The 20000-nt window shown below is 42.8% G+C and overlaps 1 protein-coding gene across 3 annotated transcripts in view; it reads right to left on the bottom strand.

Moving 5' to 3' along the window:
* The window catches only part of LOC311062349 (growth factor receptor-bound protein 10-like), a 63760-nt gene that overhangs the window by 4401 nt on the left and 39359 nt on the right, over nucleotides 1-20000 (bottom strand). For 2 of the 3 annotated variants that reach the window (XM_084081323.1, XM_084081325.1), the window contains 13 exons: nucleotides 19243-19302; nucleotides 17213-17369; nucleotides 14502-14617; nucleotides 11625-11699; nucleotides 11103-11240; nucleotides 10447-10557; nucleotides 5651-5749; nucleotides 4231-4308; nucleotides 2881-2997; nucleotides 1484-1550; nucleotides 1171-1258; nucleotides 947-1040; nucleotides 1-253 (listed from right to left, as the gene is read on the bottom strand). The exon at nucleotides 1-253 is cut by the window's left edge and continues 4401 nt beyond it. In XM_084081323.1, the coding sequence (XP_083937449.1) occupies nucleotides 107-253; nucleotides 947-1040; nucleotides 1171-1258; nucleotides 1484-1550; nucleotides 2881-2997; nucleotides 4231-4308; nucleotides 5651-5749; nucleotides 10447-10557; nucleotides 11103-11240; nucleotides 11625-11699; nucleotides 14502-14617; nucleotides 17213-17369; nucleotides 19243-19302 (1347 nt within the window). In that variant the 3' untranslated portion in view covers nucleotides 1-106. The remainder of the gene's footprint in view (nucleotides 254-946; nucleotides 1041-1170; nucleotides 1259-1483; nucleotides 1551-2880; nucleotides 2998-4230; nucleotides 4309-5650; nucleotides 5750-10446; nucleotides 10558-11102; nucleotides 11241-11624; nucleotides 11700-14501; nucleotides 14618-17212; nucleotides 17370-19242; nucleotides 19303-20000) is intronic. The other variant, XM_084081324.1, reaches the window with a different exon arrangement.

The raw sequence follows: 20000 nt of genomic DNA, 5'->3' as shown, positions 1-20000 counted from the left end.
TCGGTATAACCTTGTGTCGCCAGCCAGCCATGTCGTGGTGGAGAGGCCAGGAGGGGATGGGGGGCGGTGAGGGGCGATAGGTTGGGATCCTGGGGAATAAACGGGGTCACAAGGCCACTGCGGTGCAGGGATGTTTCAGCTTGCAGGGCAGCACTCCTCTGTTGAGCTGGTAGAACTCCACCAGGTGGATCAGGTCGGTGAACTTGGTGGCACCGTCATCCAGGCTGAAAAACATCTGGCCATCCTCCTCACACTAAACACAAAGAAAATATGGCTGAACGTCAGATTAGGGCTGCAACTCTCAATTATTTTCTTTCAATTACTTTTTCCAATGCGTTTCTTATACATACATCTGTACTATATCAAAGAACCGACGCAAAAAAATGTTTTTTTTATAATCAACTAAAACGATTGGTCTGATTAAGCCCTGTTTTATACTTTGGCCATACAACAGTGTCATACGGTGTCTGTGCCGCTTACAATGACAAGAACAAAAAGGGGATTTATATATATGTATAATATAGATTGATCTGGGTGATAGCACATAAAAAAAGAAGAGCACAATAGCACTTTCCCGACATACAGTCATAGCATCACGAGGACAAAAACACAATAAAGCCCAAAGGCCTATTTCCATTGTGGTCCTCTTCACAAAAAACAACATACTGTAACAAACAAAAACACAACAATACATCAGACTGATATACATAAAAACTAGAATCTAAGAAATGTGCAGTCAATGCATTTAACCTATTTTTAACCTATAAATGGGCAGTCAATGCATTTAAGTGCTATATAACTACACTACATAGTACATAGTTCGATTAACTGTTGAACATCAGATGACAGAACATCTACCCCTCTTCCATGTGCTCCTGCTGAACGTACAGTATCAGACAGCAGGGAAGGCGAGTAAAATTTGTAAAATTAGTTATGACCGACTCACCGATAGGATCTGGAAGTGCTTGATCTTCTGGTGGTGGCACATGGTGAGAACAAATGCCTTGGGGTTGCTCTGACTGTCCCGCAACAGGAACAACCTGATGCACAGAGACATCATGACATGGAGGAGATGACACAGTAACTCATGTCATAGAACTGAACTATACAGAATAGAAATACAATACTGTATAATAAGAGTAGAATGTCTTCCAAGACCTGAGCTCTTACCCATCTACTTGGCCTTGCTGTATGAGCATTTTGTGAGCTTCCTCTCTCATGATGCGTCCATGGAACCATAGCTGTGTTCTGTGGATCACTGAAAAATGAACAATTATGAGACTTTGGAAAATGGTTGCGTTAACCATAGCTATAAAATCATTGGCTGTCAGTTTTAGACCAATAAAATTATAACATGTTTCATTGCTCTAATTTAGCACTTACAATTGGAGAGAACGTATACCCAGTTTACACAGCCTTTGTGATATTGCTTTGCCAATATTAAAAGCCTGATTAGTGCAGTACAGTGTTCTGGTCTGCGTACCTGTGCTAAGAGAAGGTGGGTGGAGGGGGCTGGGACTACCCAGGACATTCATACGCTGGCCGCGTTTCTGAAGGGAGAAAAAATATGACACATGAGCAAGCAACTTAATAATAATAATCAACATTATTTATCACACACACAGCCTCTATTTTCCCTGGGTCAGGGTGTCATAAAAGAGCATCGAATCAACCCTTAGCAGAATACGGCAGCTGACCATATAGGACCACAATGAAAACAAATTTTGTGTTGTCCTTGAATGATATGGCAGGTTTGTTCACCAGGGCAATTCCTCATCGACAGTAATGTTAATCTAATTATTCAATGGCTATTTAAAGCGTAAAACAAATGCTATTTTCTTATATCCATTGTGAATAAATGTGTGATAAAGTAATTATTGCCTGGCATTTGTCATGGGTGCCCAAGTGATAATCTATATGTATACAGTACCTTGAGTTACAGAGTGTAACAGTTACACAAAACAGATACAATAATAAAACAGTAGGACACAAAGAATAACAGACATAAGGCACACTAAAAAAGAAATAGACAGTCACAAGCATCACTTAATTACAAGCTAGTCTGTGAAGAAGTGATTTAAAAATATGAAACTGATTTTGCTACCCTTATATCCTCAGGCATGATTGGAGTATAATAGAACACATATGTCTCTGCCAAACCACAGTCGCCGACTTCACAGCCTCAAGCCTTCCCTTCAACTAAATCCTTCCATGTTATGATCTTAACCCTTCCTACCCCCCACATCCTGAAACTATGTATGCTCTTCTTCTTTCTCCTACTCTCCCTCTCCCATCTACTGTTTCACCCAATGCCCCCCACCCCCCTTCAGACCCACTTCTACTCATGCCACCTATTTCAATCCTTCCCCCTCTAGAGCCCGACCAGAATTTTGGGACCGATTTTGGAGAGTCCTAGAACCCAGAATACTGATGTTTTCACTAATATATATATATATATATATATATATATATATATATATATATATATACACATATATATATATATATATATATATATATATATATATATATATATTTTTTTTTTTTTTTTTAAATCATTGATTGATTTGACTTAAGTTTCTATTCAAATTAATACTTAACTTATAAGCAAAGATATAAACCTTTTTTATAGATACAGGATTATAATGAAGTATAAATATTAAACTTCGAAATGAAATAACATTACGCAAACAAGTAAATGAACTGAACGTTATTAATTTATCTACTTAAACCTCATTCAAACATTTTTAAAAAGGATAAAAATTGGGACACACAGGCTGTATACAGTAATTGCCGATAACGGTGTCATCAAAAAAGGCAAATTCTGGACGATATATAATATATCGACCAGACCTGGCTCTATCTGGCCATATTCCTTACCCTCCAGGTTTGTCCCTCCTCCAGGGCTGCACTCTGGGCCTCTTCAGGGTTGTCGATGACGCGGCCAGTCCGTCCAGAGAAGTCCATGGCCACCAGGGAGTTCTCAGACACACTCCGCTACAGGGACATGGAGCGGGGGTGGGGAGGTGGTGGGTGAGAGGAGGGGGGCAAAGAGGGCAGAGGTCAAACAAGCCAGACACACTCACTGGGGCATGACAAATCCTGTCTGCCGAGGGTCCCACTTCAGTCAATCCACAAACGCCCCCTCTGAAGAGAAGCAGAAGTCCTTTGGGGATTTCTTCTCCCATCTCCCGCTCATTTCACCCATTTTTGGGGGTTTGAATTCTGATTACGTATCAAGAAAACTCTGTGATTAACTGACAGAACTGTGCAATATAATAGTTGAACTGTTTTAAGGACACTGATAAGAAAACTTTTGTTTGTGTAAACAACAATGCCTTTAGGGGAGCTGTTTTATGGCTAAATCTAACAGCCACCATTTATATGATTACATGACTTAAACCTAATTTACTTAAGTCTGTTAATTTGTTAAGTGGCAATATAAACATTACATCTAGATTTTCCAAAGGATTCCAGAGGTCCATAAATCATTTGATTTAAAGCTTTCTACAGGCCCTTACAACATTCTTACCAATGCTTAATGATGTGAAGTGATCAATGTTATACACACACACAAACGCTTGTATGTTTGCTCTATGACGATTTACTTCTTTTAAGTGTTTGCCTGAGAATTTTGTAATTTTTTGTAAATTACACTGGCACCAGTCATACTTTATGCTATAGAGCGCTGATTGATTTATTGATTGTTTTACTGTGCACCCTGACCCAAATCTGAGAGATACCGTATGCAATCACCAAACAACAGACCAAGAATATTATTCTAACCCCATTACCACAGATCAGACCCAACAATTGTTCACACAGTGGACATTTTGACATTACATCATACACAGGGTCAACTATGGTCAATGGTCAAGTAAGAAATGTAATCTCAGCAGAGTTTAACACAATCCCGTAAGAAAAATGCAGACAATCCAACCCACACAGTGCTAGGCGCCATCTTAAGTGTCACAGTTCAACCAAAGCTAATTAACCACTTAAGCCCTATATTTTATACTTACGATGGTGTTGCGTGGCAAAAATAGCCCATCTACAAGCACACAACACATGTGCTTGTCGATTTTCTAAATGTTTTGATTATAATGACATGCCCAACATAGGGAAGCGAGCTTGAAAGTGGTTAATAGATCAATTGGGGACTGGGCCACGTGTGAATGGAGGCATCTAGAACTGGGGTTCTAGAAGGTGATTCAGAGTGGAGATCCTTACCACAGGTGTGGAGAAATGTGAGAGAGGAGACTTCCTCTGCTGGGGAACCTTGTAGTTCTGATAAAGCAATATTCCATACTATAAAGACAAAGAGAAAGAAGAAGAGATATTACAATCATGCATTGTTCAGTGGCAAGGACTGTCAAATTGTGACTCAATAACTAACACACACATACTATGACAGCCATGATAATATTTACAACATTAACCTGTATAACGGACAACTATAAAGCTGTGCAAACGGCCATAACTATGACAACATTGGAACAGTAACCATGGTTACACCATAACTATGACAGCGTAACACCTGTAACTATGACAACTATGAGGACATTTATAACCATGACAACTATGATTAAGGTATATACTGTAAGTATGCCCCCTATAATAACACCAAAGTGTGGTGAAGTACGCAACAGAATCTTTGAGTGTCAATTAAACTCAGAGAGTGTACAAAAAGACGGGTCCATTTTTACGCGTTCAGATTTAAAATCATTATATCACCGCTGTCGGGCACAAACCTTGTATCTCCATGTCTCATCTTTTAATGTTTTCATAAATTTGTGCTACTGGCAATGCGAAGACTTGTAGATCTTTTATTGTTGCGCCTAGAATGTCAAAATAGGGTGTTTAAATCTGTCAGTGGGTTTTGCTAATATCTAAACAATGAAATGTATCAACTAAAAGTTAAGAAGAAGAAGAAGAATAACTACACTAGATCCATTGGAAGTTGGAACACAGGTTATTTTTCCCCATATCCTGAAATGTAACGGTTTTCACAAAAAGAGCAAGGATAAAGTTCTTTAACCACTTGCATCACAGCATCCACATTCTGGAAGGAACATTAGCCAAAAAAAAAAAGATCTACAAACTCACAATGCGTCACGTTGTGACACATTCAGAATCAGCTCAACACAGGGTTACAGAAGTAAAAAGTGGGTGAAATTAGTTTTCGTGCATAGTTCCCATCGTATCGACTTTTCCATAGAAAAAAAGAGAAGGAAAAAGAAGAGGGGGGGGGGGGGTCAAGGGGGAAAGGAGGTCAATTAAGTTATCTACATATTTACACCTGGTACCTGAGATAAGGTATAAATGTGCGTGAGCATAGCAGCAGACGTATGCTGTACATGATATACTTATGGACGTTAGTTAAGGTGCAAAAAATAAAATGGCAGTGCGTGTCGACCGCATAGTCCACATAAAGTAGACTGACACTGGAAAAATCCACTAGTAGGTCCATGAGGAACAGCAAAGAAAAAAAAAAGACACGTAAGCTTGTCGATCGGGTATTTTTGGTGAAGGGATTTGGTGTACAGTAGATGGAAAAAGCGGTCCTAATACAGAGTTAACTCAGGTCCAGTTTACTAAGAGGGTTGTGGTTAAAGGCCAGGGTTAAGAGTGGTTCTTGCAGTGTCTGTACCTTCAGCAGTCTGAAGGCCGTCATCCAGCAGGTCCGGCTCTGTTCGTCCTCGGCACACATCATCTTCAACTCCTTACAGTCGCTCCTCACCTTACTGGGCTGGACGACACAACACAACACACATAACCCTTAGTTTGGACACAAATTAGCGACGGTTTCTTTATGGCATTTCAGCTTCATCGCGACAGGAGCGGTGGTTCCCAAACCGTGTGCCTTGGGATTTTCAAACAACCACACGTTATTATTGAAATATATACAACTATACAAAAGGTTATCTAAATGTATATATGAATACATTTTTCACACTCATTTACCAATACAGAGGCACATTTTAAACTCAAATAGTTTTTTGATCATTTGGTATTAGTAAATGAAAATAAATGTTCACAGATACACATAAGAGTGATATAGTCATTCCTATAGTTATTGCTGTTGTCATGTTACTATGCGGCTGTACTGTCCGAGGAGCTGATCAAAAGACAGAATTACTCTTAACCCATTAAGACCTGGAACTGTGTAATTTTTTGATTTGAGCTAAACAGCATTATTTTACACTTTGGCTATTCAAAAATAGCAGATGTACAAGCTCATAGCGCTTGTGACCGAGTGCCGCGCTACGAGATTGTAGATCTGCTATTTTTGAAAAATCGTGAAAATGTGTGCAAATCTTTGAATATATACTTTTAAAGCGAACATTTTTAACTCAAATCTTTGCTTCTGGGGGTCCCTGGAACAAGATATTTTGATGGGGGTCCGCGGCCAAATTCATATCATTGTGGGGGTCCTTGACATGAAAAAGATTGAGCACCATTGATATAGAAACATACGTTTTTCAGAAAACTGTTGGGATTTAGGAGACATGTACACGAGACACTATTTTACACAGATATGAATACAGGTGTGCCTTGAGATTTTGAATTGCCCTTTGGTGTGCCATAGGCACCGAAAGATTGAAAACCCCTGGTGAAGAGTCACAGGAAAAGCGAGGGCAGACAGGAGGGACGACAAGACAAGGGGTTTCTGTACTCAAGATCATTGGTTCTCAAAGTGGGATCCAGGGACCCCCAGGGGGTCCTTGGGGGGTTCTAGAGGGTCCCCAGCAAAAGTAGTTAATGTAGCATCACAATCATTTTAACCACTTAGCATAGCGTGCTATGAGCACGGCACATGCTATGAGCTTGTAGATCTGCTATTTTAAAAAAATCTTGAACATCCTTAACATAAATCTTTGCTTCTGGGGGTCCCTGGCACAACATATTTTCCGATGGCGGTCCGCGGCCAAATATTTATCAATTTGGGGGTCCTTGACATGAAAAGGTTTGAGAACCAGTGCTCAAGATGACGTTGAAGCTCTATGGCCAACGCATCCAGTGATGTGATGGATCCTCGTTGCACAAAGGCATTTTAAAGGGTCTACACCATGAATTTTAACTTTTTCTTCATTTTTGTGTGTTTTTGGTCTCCCCTACCTCTCTTCTGTTCCAACAAATACCCGACTTCGAGCATGCAGGCTTTCATAGGCAATCTGTGGTTTTTATGTAAATTGGTCTGAAAACAGTCCGTCAGATTTGTTCCCCCACCCTACGTCACGTCTGGGAACAATTCCTCCCGTTTTTCAGTTCTAACCAAAAAAAAAAAAAAAAAAAAAAAAAAAACATTTTTAATTTTTTTAAAAATTGTTCTTATTTTTTTTTTTAAAACTTTTTCCACACAGAACCAGGACATAACATGCATACAAACTGGCTCAATAGCGCCCCGTGCCAAACAGGACAATGTGGTATTGCAGGTGAAAGTGCTTTATAAGCCAGAGAGAAGTTAGTTGGAATGAGTATATCTGAGGCTTGATTTAGGCTCAAACCTTTTGAAAAACGTTTGAGGGACATAAACAATATGATATCAAATATTATTATTATTTTTTAAATTCATGGTGTAGCTCCTTTAAAATTCCACATAAAGCGTTTAAGAAGTGTACGGTGTCAAAGCAGATAGGAATAGAGCACTGTTTCTCAATGTCTGGTCTGGGGACCAACAGGGGTCCAAATGGACCCTAATGTGTCTGTAACACAAGAGCATACATTTGTACACTCTCAGTGTTACATTAACACTGAGGATTTGACAGTGTAGATTGGGGTCCCAGAGATAGGGTATCAATGGGAGAGAGGTATCAAATGGGGGTCTAATATGCATATCAAACGGCCTTTACGTCCGACCGTACTCTAGGTAGGCCTATCACAATTATTACATACATTATAACCTAATTGCAATTATTTGAGATAGTCGCAAATTGCCATAATTTGAAAGTATACAATTATTAAATATATCAGCCATTTCTTCTTTATTATATTTAAGTTATTTGTCATATCTGCCCTGTGATTCTTTTTTTTACAAAGCCTAAAAGGCAAACAGAAATGTAATTTTCATTCAAATGTTCTAATGTTCAATGATAAAAACAAAATGTAATTGTTTAATCGCAATTATTAGTATGATAATTAATCATTCATTAATCAATCATTAAAAGCAAGATTTAATGATGGTGAGTGACAGCCCTAACCGTAAGAAGCATGTCAGGCTCGCCCTGTGACCTACAGAATCCTTGAATAACCCTGTCTCCATGAATAAATTCATTCATGTCTCCATGGTTACACACCAGAGCCCCCATCAAAGCTTCTAACCCCATCCTGCACTGTCACGCCTGCTGAAATATAGTGTGTGTGTGTGTGTGTGTGTGTGTGTGTGTGTGTGTGTGTGTGTGTGTGTGTGTGTGTGTGTGTGTGTGTGTGTGTGTTTGTGTAGCCCAATAAGAATGGGGGAAAATGGCTATGTAAATGAGAGTATAGGCAGTATACGTCGTGTATGGTCAAAAGCACTTGACTTGGGGGTTAGAATCCCTTTGGGGCTTGCGTGCGTGCGTGCGTGCGTGCGTGCGTGCGAAGCACCACTATACATAAACAATGCTTCGCACCAGAGGTTTGGGACAGTAGTCTAATATATAAAAAAATATATATATTTCAAAAGATTTTCAAAAAAAGACAGAGATATAAATGTGAGACATCACATTTATCGAGCTAAAACGTTTGGGAAACACTGGTCTAAATGGGGTTCGTGCCGTTCGTGCCTGGTTTCATAAAATGCTCTTACGATGAAAAAAGCAAATAAAAGATATATATAAAATAAAATAAAATCTCTTATACAGGATTCAAGACTTGAGATCAATACGCTACTGATAACAAATTACCATAATTACACCATGACCTTTATCTATTAATTTAGATTTTATACCTATTTTCTTTCCTTCCATTTTCTTTTCTTTTAAATGCCTTGTACATACCGTATACCTTTAACTGCCTTTGTGTATTCAATGTGCTTTAGAAATAAACATCAGCAGTGTGACACTCTCGTACAACAAAGAATAAATAAAAATGTACAGGGCTTAAGTGGTAAATCAGACAAATCAATTTAGTTGATTACTTAAAAAACATTTTTGAAACAAATTTGAATGTTTTCGGGTTGATTCTTTTATGTATACAAAATATAACAAAGGATCAAAGAATGGGTGCTTTTAAATTATTTGATGAATTAAAAAAAGGTTGCAGCACTAGGCCAGTGTGACCATGTGCATGTGTGTGCATGTGGCAGCAGGGTGTGTTAAGGGTGGGTTCGTCTTAGCAGGCCAGATTCTCTGTCCCATCCCGGCTTATCCCACTAGGCTTATCCCAGATCTGCTGCTGACCCACCAGGGATAACCCCCGAGGTGGGACACACAGTGCTTAATGTCTATTCGGACCCCTGGTGAGTGGTCTTAACCCTCTGCCCTCTGACACACACACACACAAACTCCAAATAGAGACCACTTGATCATTTTACTTGCATCTGATTATGACCGAAACGTGAGCCAATCTTGAGATCAAAGCCGCCTTAACCCCCAGGCAAATGATGATGTAGCACAGTGATTCTCAACCTGTTTCATTACAGCACACCCATCAGATGGGTGTGGACACTTTTGCTACAAACACTTTTGAGATTTTTTTATTGCATTTTCAGAGCATGTTTATTTTAATGATCAATTAATCGACTGTGTTACGGCTTGGATCAATGCAACTAACATATTGTACTATGCCGATTTATCGGTATCGTAATGAAAATTAATTTGTTTACATAATTTGTCTTAGTGTTTTGCCAATTTTGTTTTTGTTTTGCTCAATACCCCCGGCCCACAGGTTGAGAATCGCTGCATTAGGCCAAGGTCCCCCATTTGGACACCTGGTGGTCCCTGGAACCCACATTGAGAACCAATGATGTAAGTTTATTTTAGCAGTAGAATGTAGGGCTGGGCCATATGGACAAGATCTAATATCACAATATTTCTGACCAAATACCTTGATACCAAAATTGTGATAATAATACAGAGACGATAGTATATTGTTAAATCTCCCCCCAAAAACAGATCCTGTAGATTCACGCTTTATTGCCATATATCGCCATATTGTCCAGACTCGAGCAAGATGTACTGTAGTGCTTGTTACTGTCGAGGATTTCTGGATCATCAATCAGTAATTGAAGAGGCAAATAGAGTGAAAAACACAATACATGATGTCATGGGGATAAGTACATCTGTTCTGATCGAGATCAGTTCTGCGTCAAATTCAGGGATCAGACCATAGTTACACTCAAGATAAGAGAGAAGAGAGAGCTGCTTGTGTCCTAAGGACCAAGCTGTACCCAAAACTGGGCTTTCATTGTCAAAGGCAATGGTGAACAACATAACAATATAAGATGTCATTTTACTACATCATTACCTTGATGCAGAACTGGTAGTCAGTGGGGGCGTTGTGAAGTTTCTTTGCCGTGATAACTGTGAAGATGTTACTGTCCTCCAGGTCTGCCAGAAGCTGCAGATGCCTCGGTTCCTGAGCCATGGTAAGAAAGACAATGTTCCGGAGCAGGGAGGGAGAGAGTGGAGACGAGGATTTAATCACTTTCAACCTTGTGTCCCGATTTTGGGCATGTCATTAGAGGCGAACATAAAAAAAAGATCTCACCAACACGTGGTGCAATGAGCTTGTAGATTGACTATTTTCGCAGCATGATAGCAAATTTCCATATGATATGCCCATATGGAAAGGACATGCCAAACATCAGCACAAATCGGCAAACTGTCCATACTATATATGGTCTGGAAATGCCTGAGCGTTGACATCTTAACACAAATTGCCAGCGGGTTCTGTTGTGTGTAATGTCACACAAGAGCTCGATCAGCAAAAGAGAGCGAGGGGAGAGGAGGGAGAGTGAGGTGGAGGAAAAGTGAGGTGTGAGTGAAATTGGGAGGAAGATGGGGGAGAGGGAGAGCTCAAACAGCAAGAGAGAGAGGAAGAAGAAGGAGGGAGAAAGGGAGCGAGAGAGCGTGTTGCTTTGCGATGCAGAGTGTCTATGTTAACCTAAAATATTACAGTACCTTGGATGTTCCCTTGGTCGAGTAGTACAGTCCGGAACGTCGCAAGAACATGAAGAGCTTCTTCCAGGACTTGCGTCCTGGCTCCTTCATGTACAGATAGCCCTGGATCTCCGGACAGCTGCTGGAGTTCAGAAAGTTCTACAAAAAATAAATACACATACAAATGCACCCAGAGTGAATTCTGCTGTCCAGTGAAAACCTTGCCATATTAGTTTTACTAAACGTTTGCGAAAATAGCCCATCTACACGCTCACAACGCGGCACGTTGTGAGACATTGTGAGTTGAGAAGGTCGGCTATTTTCAGCGAAGAGATCTGATGTGGAGGGGGAAAAGGAGTGGACCAACTATAGAGCCTTGCGGGGGACCCTGGTCAACTACAGTACGTACTGTACTGCATAGGGTTGATGTGGCTAACTGGTTCTAAGGTCTCACAGAAGCAGTGTGTGTAACCGTAAATGTACACACACGTATGCATGCACACGGAAGTGCGCATTTTCACTGGAATCAGCACCTCACCTCACCTGTAAGAGCTGTGACTGTGGGATGGAGCCGTCAGAATCCTGACACCAAGCTACCATCTGCTCTGGAAAAAAGTTCTGGAAAGAGAGAATACAAAGGGGAGAGGATGAGAAACCATTCCGAAAAAAGCGCACAGAATGCCGACCTTTTGTGCAGAGCGTGTGTGTGTGTGTGTGTGTGTGTGTGTGTGTGTGTGTGTGTGTGTGTGGGGGATGTTCACAACATGGACCTGGAGAACAAGAGAGAAAAAGCAGTGAAAGTAAGAGATAGGAAGAGCAAATGTGGTAGAGAGAGACACGAGAGTGCAGGGGGGGGGGGGTCGGTAGAGAGAGGGAAAGAGAGAGGGAGGGAAAGACAGAAGGAGAGGGGGAGGGAGAGAGGGAGAAAAAGAGAGGGAGAAAGAGAGGGAGGGAGAGAGATAGAGAGAAAGAGACAGAGGGAGGGAGAGAGAGCACTCGGGTGCTGGAAAGAGAGATGCAGCATGATCTCACCCGCTGATGTAATCCCCTTTAGCGAGCCGCGCTAGAGGAGCAGAGCTACTCTCAGCATGATTGACAGAGCGTGGCCAGCGCTCCGGTGTTTTACTGTGCTCATTACCACAGAGCTGAGGTCACTCGCCGGCTCTGACAAACCCTAAATCACCTTGGCAATAACGGGGATGGCGTACCGTAACAGGACAAGCCCACGCTGCTGCTGCCGGCTGCACTGTGCTGTGCTAACCTAACCTATGCTACACAGCACAATGCTGTCATTATCAGTGTTGCCAGGTCTGCTTATTATAAGCGACTTTGGGCTATTCTTTCTGTAAAGTGGCTTGTAAATATTGGTAGTTGCGGGGGGGTATCTTGTTTCTAAAGTGGAGTTGCTTATTTGGGCTTGCTTCCTAAATGTTCTTTAAACCAGTGGTTCTCAAACATTTTCATGTCAAGGACCCCCAAATTTGTCCACGGACCCCCCATCTGAAAACATTTTGTGCCAGGGACCCCCGTAACCCCCGTACCCTGCGAGTGCTTCCTTGCTGGAGGACCCGCCTCAAGCACCGTCGCACGTGCCCATATTTACGTTACCATTACAGTAGCTCGCCCATTGGCTCGGACAACCTGTCCACTCATTGGTGGAGCGTGCTCCCGTAGGCATCCATTCCATGGGCGCTCGATTCGGGTTGAGCCCCCGGGAGCACACACATAATTCGGCGCCTATGACTGTACCGGATTTGTGTTAAAATGTTAAAAAAAAAAAAATCCAAAGAACACCAGACCTACAAACTCACAACGTGTCGCATCACAACTTGTTGTGAGCTGGTAGATCTGCTATTTACAAAAAACATTTGTATATAGGTTTAAAGTGCTGCTCATATAGGACCACAAAGGTCATTACATACATTTACATTTCTGACTAATAAAGTATCCAATCAATCAATCAATTGACTAATAAAGTATCCAATCAATCAATCAATCAATCAATGTTAGTCGCTTCTTTTGGGCTTGTTTTCATAGACCTGGTTGCTTATTTCTCTCGCAAACTCTGGCAACAATGGTCATTATGCAACCACCCAGCTTAGTGTAAGACACCGCTAAAAGGAAGATGACGTATAGGCACGCTCTCCGCTAACGATGAATCTGTGTGTATGATGCTTTGCGGTGGCCGGCTCGTGCCAAAGTTGCTCATGCTGTGTTATTTGGCTCTGAAATGTCGCAAAACCCACCATAGGATACACAGCAATGTACATAGAAAAGCCATTAAGAGGAGGAAGTTGTGTGTATACGTACATCTGTGTGTGTGTGTGTGTGTGTGTGTGTGTGTGTGTGTGTGTGTGTGTGTGTGTGTGTGTGTGTGTGTGTGTGTGTGTGTCTTTGTGTTTGTGTATGTGTGTGCATGTGTCCGTGTGCCAGTGGAAAGTAATGAAGTACACTTACACAAGTACTGAACTTAAGTATTTTGAGGTACGCATTTCCATTTATTTATACGTAAACTCCAATACACCTCAAAAGGCAAATATTGTACTTTATACTCTCTTTATAGCTTTTGTTACTAGTAACTAGTGTGTGCATGTGTGTGTGTGTGTGTGTGTGTGTGTGTGTGTGTGTGTGTGTGTGTGTGTGTGTGTGTGTGTGTGTGTGTGTGTGTGTGTGTGTGTGCTTGTAGTACTAATACTTGTGAGGGCCAAATGTCCCCACAAGTAGTAGAGTTCATAGGAGGACATAATAAGACATTGTGAGGACAATTTTCCTGGTCCTCACAAGAGAAATACTGTAGTTGTTTTATGGTTAAAAGGGTTTAGTTTTAGATTTAGGCTTAAAATTGGGAGAAAGATTCAGGTTGGGGTTAGAAGTTAGGCATCTAGAGGTTATATTTAAGGGATGGGGTCAGAGTTATGCCTGATTTATACTTAAGTATGATACTTAAGTATAAATCAGATTTGCACCAGCGGTGTGCACCAGTGTCGCTGGAAAGAATCGATGTCCTAACAGGGTTCTTCAACAGGGGGTTCGGGACCACTATGGGGTCCTCAGAGTTATTACAGGGGGGCCGCCAAATCTTTGTGTGATATATATATATATTTTTTTATTAAAGCGGTAGGTGTAAAAAGGGAAATAGAGCAGACCAAGTAAAAAAAGAAAAAAGTTTAATCTGAAACCCAATTTTATACAAAATAGAGGGGGGTCCCTGCTTCATCTCTCTCTCAGCTAGGGAGTCCTTGGCCTGAAAAACATCGAAGACCCCCGTCCTAAAATGTTGATGTCTTCACAAGTATAGTAAAACAACGGTGTGCAAAGCGTGCGTACGCGTGTGTGCCAGCCTGGCGTGCAAACCCTGGCGTGCCAAACTCAGCCAGCCAGGAGGGAGGTCATTGTGGGTGCGTTGGGAGGAAAACTCACCAGGGGGTTCCTGAAGAATTCATATTTGGCATAATTCTTCCTGAAGAGAAGTTTACTGTCGCTGCTCATGGAGGCTTGCACCTGAACCACCATCTCATGGTCCTCCAGACACCTCTCTGTGCATGGACATAGACACGCACATGCAGACGGATTATTAGCATCCTTTATTTGCATGACTAGTATTGTTATCTATTGTATTCTAGGCCAACACAGTGATGCAGCAAAACATAAAAAAAATGAATCACACACACACTCATTAACTGTATCTAAAAGAGACAAGTCATAGATGAAGCGATGGACAAAAAGGGGTAAGAAATTAAGCAAGAGGGGGGAGAGAGAGAAAGGGGGACAGAGAGACAGAGCGAGAGAGAGGGAGAGAGGGAGGGAGGGATAGAGAGAGACACACACACACACACACACACACACACACACACAGAGAACACAAGGTCTGACAGAGCATTTCAGAGGGATGATGTCATGTGTTTAGGCCATTTGCTGCACTGCAAAATCCAGAGTGTCAATTTAACTATTTTTGTTTCAGAAGAGTTCGATCAACACTCAGGATGTGTGCTGTGTGCATCAGAGCCATAACCCCCCCCCCCCCCCCCCCCCACTCACACACACACACACACACACACACACACACACACACACACACACACACACACACACACACACACACACACACACACACACACACACACACACACACACACACACACACACACACACACACACACACACACAGGCTAGTGTTCCATTGGATCCAATATAGTTATTATTTAGTCACAAGCTCTTGTTAATACTTTTCATTGGTTAAATGTTTATAAAACTCAGACCCGGTGTCCCTATATGTTGGGCATGTCATTATAGGTGAAGATTTTTGGCAATTGAAAACCGATGGCGCGATAGCTATTTTTACGCAACACTGGTATGTAATCGGACATTAACTCATGAAAAAACATAAAAAGGTTAAATATGTAGATACGTTTCTGCTTGACTGAGTGTGTGTGTGTGTGTGTGTGTGTGTGTGTGTGTGTGTGTGTGTGTGTGTGTGTGTGTGTTCTCCCTCCCTTTAAGTAAAGAGCGCATGATCTCGGTAGTCGGTACAGCTGATTAGAAACTGATTGCAGGATGTTCTAGTTCCACGTTAGCACTTTGGTACATGTACATACACAAGAGCATGAAATGATGACAACTGGGATTTAGCCGTAATTCCCCCTTCCAGATTAACTGGCACAGTCACCGTTTTATTGAGGGCGAACGTACACACACACACACACACACACACACACACACACACACACACTTCGCTGGAACAGTAGTCACAGTTTATACAAGATGCATATACTGACTGCATGAAGGATGGAAATGGCTGCTGTGTGTGTGTGTGTGTGTGTGTGTGTGTGTGTGTGTGTGTGTGTGTGTGTGTGTGTGTGTGTGTGTGTGTGTGTGTGTGTGTGTGTGTGTGTGTGTGTGTGTCTCTGTGTGTGTGTGTGTGTGTGTGTGTGTGTGTCTCTGTGTGTGTGCGTGGGTGGGTGTGTCCTGGCTGCTAGCAGGGGAAATTCCTGTGGAGGGATGAGGGGAACAAAATGATTGGCTCAGAAGCCTAGGGGCTCGTCTGATGGAGAGCTGTGATTGGTCCCTCCCAGCTCTGGTATGACGCTAAAGTCCAGGCCTCTCCGCCCTTCCCCCCTCACTCCCTACCTTCCCTCCGTCTCTCTCTCTCTCTCTCTCTCTCTCTCTCCATCCCCCCTCCCCTCTCTTCCTCCTCCTCCTCTCCTCACCTCACATTCCATCCCTCCAGTGCACTTTTTTTTCCTTTTTTTTTCCAGAGACGACGTTCAAGCTCGCAGCGAGCACAAAGCGATCCTTTGACTCTAAAAATAAGACTTGAGGAAAGCCTCCTTGCTGAGGACAAAGACAGACGTGCAACAGCAAAAAAAAAAGCTTCAAAGAGAACAGAGGTGAAGCACGAGCCGCCTATTTTTTCTCTCATGTGAGTGGAACATGGAACCCCCCATCCCCAACAAGTCATATAGAAGACGTACAACCACTAGAACCATGCTCCAGTGAGCATACACACTGAGTTACACACGAAGAGTGCCCCCACCCACACAATGGCACACAAAGGAAGACACATACACACACACACACACACGCACAAAATAGCCCAACAAAGACCCGTAGACATCAAACACACATAAGCGCACACACCTGTACATGCACAGATGTGCATTCACAACTGTGCGTACAAATTCTACGTCCATCCCTGCGAAAAGTACAACACAAAACAGCACACCGTACATGATACGCACGTACATGCACATAAACGTCCAGGCACACATACAGTACGCACATGCATTCCATGACACATGCCGTCCGTACCACTGTTCATTTCGTCGATTAAAACTATGACGAATTTTTTTTGTCAACTACCTTTTTTCACTGGCTAAAACTAAATAAAAACGAAATAAAAACTAAGCTAGTATGACTAAAACTAAGACTAAATATATTGACAATTTCATCAACAGAACTAGGGAGGGACGAGTGGAGAAGAGATCCAGTAGAACTAAAAGACTAGTCCTTTTATGTTTGGTTGCGCCTGGGTGTTGCGCTCTGAAAATAGTCGATCTACAAGCTCACAACGTTGCAGAGCTTGTAGATCGGCTATTTTCAGCTGTCAAAATTAACACTGCGCCCGTACCTACCGAGACCAAGGAGGGGGTGATGCTCCACCAGGGTCCAGCTGTTGTCATCCACACAGTGGCTCTTATAGACCAGCAACTGGCAGACATCTCGGGCCGTCATGTCAGCTGGGATCTCCACCACCTTGCCCGCCCCATCCTCGCTCCACACCTTTACGATCTGAAAAACGCACACAAGACCAAAACGTAACGCGGTTAAGCGGTGTGGCGTAGGAAAAGGACTACTGGGCTGCTTGGTGATGACGATACACAGTAGAATTAGCGCCGAAGAGTATACAAATGGAACCAAATTGATGCTTACAAGTCCATTTCATTGCACTAGTACTCTCTTTGGAGTTCGATTGCAGTAACAATATGTTCACTATGTGTACGTATGTACTGTATGAGGAATCGTGAGAAAAACGGGGGTCAAAGTTCATGTTTAGTGAGCTAAAACGAAGAGTGACAAGAATTGTCAGAGGTGGAATGACGCATCACATTCCATTAAAAACAAAACAACAAAAAAACGTGTCAGACATTCAAATCCACAAAATGAGACAAATGAGAGGTTTGCCGTTACCTCCACCACGAAATCCTTTGTCATGTCCATGGGATGAGAGAGACCCCGAAAGTCTCATTTACATTGTCACTACAACACAACACTTAACTGTCCACAAAAACAACAACAACACAACAACAAAATAAAAGAAAAGCAAGAGATGCTTCCAAAAATCCCAACGCTGTGCAAGTTCAAGCCTTTTGTCCACGACTCTAGCTGTCCATGAGCAGACACGCACACTCTCAGTAACAAACATCCACCAGCAACTGGTCTGTGTCCGCGCAGGAGTGCACACATGAGCCTGTGCACGAGTACCGATGCGCACGCGCGCGCACACACACACACACACACACACACACACACACACACACACACACACACACACACACACACACACACACACACACACACACACACACACACACACACACACACACACACACACACACACACACACACACACACACACACACACTATAAAAAACGAACACTATCCATGTAGTACGTACACTAGTTTCCTCTTGAACATGCCTCTATAAATATCATTGTTGGGAGCAGCAAGTGGGTATAGTTTACAGTTGAGGTACCTCCCATTGTTGCGCCATTTTGAGCCATTTCGGCGAAGTGCCCAGAGCAACGTTTGGATTGTGTGTAATTTCGCTTCCTCAGGCCCATGCTGAGAGTCTCTACTCAAATAGCCACAGTTCAGCTGCTTCACACCAGATCAAGCAGATATACCAGGTGAACATACCTGAGATACAGTACACACACATACAGCACACACAAGCAGCCTACCCTCTTGGAAACACAATATGGTACACAATAAATTGACACTTAATTACACAGATCATACAAATATGAACATGTTTGAGTATGAGTGAAGACAGACATCAGAAAAGTGCACGCAAGCCACAAATACTCCAGCAAATACAGCAGAATTAAAAATGTGCCTGTGTGTGTGTCTGTGTATGCACACCCACACTCCAATATCCTGTGCCCACAGCAGGAAATTTGCTTAAAATTCGGTTGCCTTGTGCTTTCGCACAAAGCAACCACAGATGCACTGTTGGAAATGACATGAAACAAGGCACAAAAAGCGGAGGGGGGGGCACAGAGAATGGGGGCGGGCAACGCCACAGCTACATGGAATTACAAGAAACACAAAACAACGCCAACAACAGTGGCCTAACATTACACAAAACCAGAATCACCACCACCGCGACACAGGACTCCATGCAACAAGAAACGACGTCACAGATCTCTCTCTCCCTCTGCCTTGTAAAGCTAATCCTCCCCGACTTGCCCCCTCCAAAAAAAGTCAATTTTGCAACACATCATTTCTTGAGAAAGTTTAGACATGTCAAGATTGAACAAAAAAAAAGCTGATCTTTATAGTTACAGTAACACATACTGCTATGGACACACGCACAAACACACATACATACAGACACGGCTCACAGCGTTAAATGGAGAAACAAACAGTCAAGAGTCTTACCTCCACAGCCTGAAAGAGGCAACAGTCTGGAGAGCAGGATGGCATTTTCTCACTGAGACCCTGTCCAGTGACACAGGGAGACAGAGCGAGAGAGTGAGAGGGAGGGAGAGAAGGAGGGAGCGAGCGAGAGGAAAGGACAGGAAGTCAGGAAGAGAGGGAGGGACAAAATTGCCAAGGAGAATGCAAGAGAGGTAGAGGGAGAGCGAGGGAGAGGGAGGGAAAGAAAGAGAGAGAGAGAGAGACAGCCTGCCCCTTCTTCTTGTGCTGGGCAGGATAAAGGCTGAGCCGCGAGTGGTGTGAGGCAGCGATCCTCTCTCTCCTCCTCTCCCTCGCTCCCCCCTCTCCTCTCCTCTCCTCCGAGGCTCAGTCGGTGGATTAGCCCAGTGAGGAGCCGCTACCTGTCACGTACTCCGTCTCCTATCACACACAGCCCCCCCCCCCCCCGCTCCTCCCCGGGCCACGAGGATTACGTTGCCAAAAACGTTGCCATTGGATGACGTTACAGTAGACACCTTACCGAAAAAGCCCTCTCTCTCTCTCTCCCTCTCTCTCATACAGTGCGAACACGCCCATAGTCACAGTCACAAACCAGACACACAGGGATAAAAGAGCCAGCTCAGGCACCAAACTACTAAGCCAATCAGCGGAACCGCTCACTCACACACACACACACACACACACAGGCACACACACACACACACATATGCGTGACAGTGTTGCCAATTGTCATTATGCATTGTGTTCACATTTTAGAGCTC

The sequence above is a fragment of the Gymnoscopelus microlampas genome (assembly GCF_963454915.1).
Source record: "Gymnoscopelus microlampas genome assembly, chromosome: 15".
Lineage (NCBI taxonomy): Eukaryota > Metazoa > Chordata > Actinopteri > Myctophiformes > Myctophidae > Gymnoscopelus > Gymnoscopelus microlampas.
This window is presented reverse-complemented; position numbering and strand designations above follow the sequence as displayed.